Here is a 2,876-nt window from a genome sequence, read left to right as displayed (position 1 = left end):
TGAGAGAAAAAAAAACCTCGTTGCATGGTCGAGCAGCTCCCAGCATCAGAGTTTCCACATTAACACGTTGCTACGTCGCAGTACACACCAACACAAGATTCACAACTAGTTTAGTTCACAACTAGCTTACTCCTTATATGAGTGACAAATGATAGCAAGCAAGCAAGCACAGGGAACTAGGGCGGATCATCGACGACGCATCATTCTACACTGGAATAGGCTTAGGAGGACGGGCTGGCTGGTACAAGCTACATGCTAGGTTATGTTACACGAAATCCCCGCCTCGTGGGTTAAGGTGGAAGATGAAGCTGGTGCTCCGATCCACATCTCTAGGTTGCCAGGGCCCAGGGGGCTAAAATGCTTTCTGCTTCAACCGGCTTTCTGGACGCGGGCTGCTATCTTTCACGCCGCGTGGCTCGTCTGTGCTCATATCAGCATCAGTGTCGTCATCGGGGTCTTCCAGCTCGAGGTTCAAGTTGAGCTCGCTGCTGCTGCCCTTTTTGCTAGTGTTTTCTGCCTCCCCTGCAGCCTGAAACATGAAGATGCATATATTAGTTTTGCAGTTTCTTAGAGAAAAGCTGTTTATATGATGGCCTTAACAACCAGACTGCACAATTTATCAGAATGAAAACCAGCTACATCCTTTTACCCTCTACATGGCCATGAAGAGAAATTCTTATGAGAGATCCAGAAAGTATGGGATAACCAGGAGTTTTTCTGGATGATACCAATTCAAGACATCCAGCAAACAAATATTCAAGTAACAGAAAAGAACGGAAAGTCTAGGTCTCATGAACCATCCACTCAACATTACGATTATCGAGTGCTCACGCATATGAAGGTAAGACAGAAGTGCTTGGCTATGGCTGAAACGTAAAGAGAAGGGGTAGGAATATGCAGACATCTGGAGCCTGCCTATTGCAAATCAATGATAGAATTGAGTAAGGGCATCGTTCCATCAACAGGAACATTATTAATTTCTTTTCTAGTTCATATTTGAGATTAGAATCGATATGTTGACTAAACAATTTCTTCTTAGCGCGCAAAATGTGTAGAAAATGGACATGAGCGATTCGGTTAACTCATTTCTGTTTCCATCATCACTCACACTGACAAGTATCTGGAAAACTCCAGAAAGATAATGTTACAGATAACTGATTACAGTACAAAGCAAAATAGGATCCAATATGAAGATGTGGTAGAATGAACGCAGCCATGAACAGTCCCGAGACCCCGACCCGATTCGAAACTGTTTGACTAAATTTCTGTCAGACATTAACAATCCCACAATTCGAGTACCACAGAATTGCATGGCCTCTAACTGGAAGATAAAGCTAGCACACACCACAAATGAACTAGTTAAACCTAACCCAACCCAACCTTAAATAAAAAAGCGCTAAATCCTAATCTGTCCCAAGCAACAGGTGCAATCCCCATCCACGAAATGCTACTTGATGGTTTAAGACTCATGTCTATCCCATAACAATCCACATTGTCCATCAATCCTACATTTGCGCGCACAATCGTTATCCCCAATCCAACCATGGAACATCCAAGTACTCGAATCTCTGCACCAAATTGAACCCACCCGAGCACAACAATCAAGCGTACCAGCCCAAATTAACCCAATGTCTGAAGCCGAGAAGGCTTACCGGGACGTAGCGCCGCCGGCCCGCGGCCGCCGGCTCCATGCCGCTGGCGGCGCCTCCCCCTCCTTTCGAGCCGCCGTTCACCGGCGTCCACCTAAACAGAACCACCTTGTTGTCACCCCGTGACACCCCTCCCCCGGACCCGGCGGCGCCGGCGCCGGCGAGGGGCACCCAGGCCTTGCGCCACTTCCGGACGGGCCCGCTGAAGGAGGCCGCGCTGCTGCTGACGGGCCCGTACCGCGTCGAGGAGCGGCTCAGGCGGGGAGCCACAGTGTCCATCTGCCGCTCGTGTGCGGCGAGCGCAGGCGCAGGCGGCCGCCGCTGCGGCGTGCTCCGGCGGGGCGGGATGGGACGGACTGGGAGAGTGGAGCGAAGCGGGGGAGGAGGCGAGCCGTCGAGACGGAGGAACAACGAACAAGTGAACAAAGCGAAGGGAATATAAGATATTTTTATGGAACAAATATGACACTGACAGGTGGACCTGAAATTGTTTACGCTGTCAGTTATTTTTTCCTTCGAAATACTTTTCGGTATAAAACTGCTTACTGAACGGACACGATGGAAAGGAATGTTAAACACGCCATTAGTCCAATTAAACTAGTGCGAATGTACAATGTAAGTAAATACACCGTGTGTGACTAATTAAACTTTCATGTTTAGTTTGAGAGTACATCATCTTAGACTACATGAGATGATATATGGTCTTCCACGAGTCCATTACATAAAATTTAGATGGGACGACTCTATTCCTCTTTTTTTTCGAACTCAGGGCATCTTCATTTTCATTATCAGAACGAAAATACAGGAGTACTTTTTGAATGCAGAAAAAGAGGGGAGGGGTGGGGGTGTTGTCATGTAAAGAAGGAGGGCAGGAGGACGTACCCACACAATCCATGCTTTGTTTCTTCGTTTCCAGATTTCCAGATAGCACAGCACGCTAAGAGTAAACATAGGAGACCGTTTGGCAACCGGTGTTTCACCCACGTTTTATATTGCTCGACGTTATTGGCCCGCAAAGCCAGACCCATGACCCCCAGGTTATTTTTGCAACCAGCCAGCAGAAAAAAAGATGGTTTATATCCTCACAAACATAAGTAACAAGAGGGATCTTATTGGGGATAAGGATAACGGGTACCCCTAACATAGCTTACCAGAGTAATTAAACCAAATAATGATACAAGACAACATCCAAACAGGCCAGATGGCCCAGCACGAGGAAAACAGTCC

General features: G+C 47.4%; 1 protein-coding gene across 1 annotated transcript; it reads right to left on the bottom strand.

Annotated features, from left to right (window-relative positions):
* LOC120712086 lies at positions 1–2,063 on the bottom strand. The gene is made up of 2 exons (XM_039997798.1): positions 1,653–2,063; positions 1–529 (listed from the first exon to the last, which is right to left on the bottom strand). Exons 1-2 carry the CDS (start codon positions 1,926–1,928, stop codon positions 353–355), a joined length of 453 nt encoding a protein of 150 aa, XP_039853732.1. The 5' UTR covers positions 1,929–2,063; the 3' UTR covers positions 1–352.
* Positions 2,064–2,876: the final 813 nt, after the last annotated feature.

The sequence above is a fragment of the Panicum virgatum genome, chromosome 6K (genome assembly GCF_016808335.1).
Source record: "Panicum virgatum strain AP13 chromosome 6K, P.virgatum_v5, whole genome shotgun sequence".
NCBI lineage: Eukaryota > Viridiplantae > Streptophyta > Magnoliopsida > Poales > Poaceae > Panicum > Panicum virgatum.
Note: the sequence above shows the minus strand (reverse complement) of the source record. Positions and strands in the feature narration are given on the sequence as shown.

Bases quoted from the DNA above. Each gene is read 5' to 3' on its own strand.
- LOC120712086 (XM_039997798.1), bottom strand. From the start codon at position 1,928: ATGGACACTGTGGCTCCCCGCCTGAGCCGCTCCTCGACGCGGTACGGG. The intron at 530-1,652 runs GTAAGCCTTCTC...TTCATGTTTCAG, and splicing joins GCCGGCGGCGCTACGTCCCG to GCTGCAGGGGAGGCAGAAAA.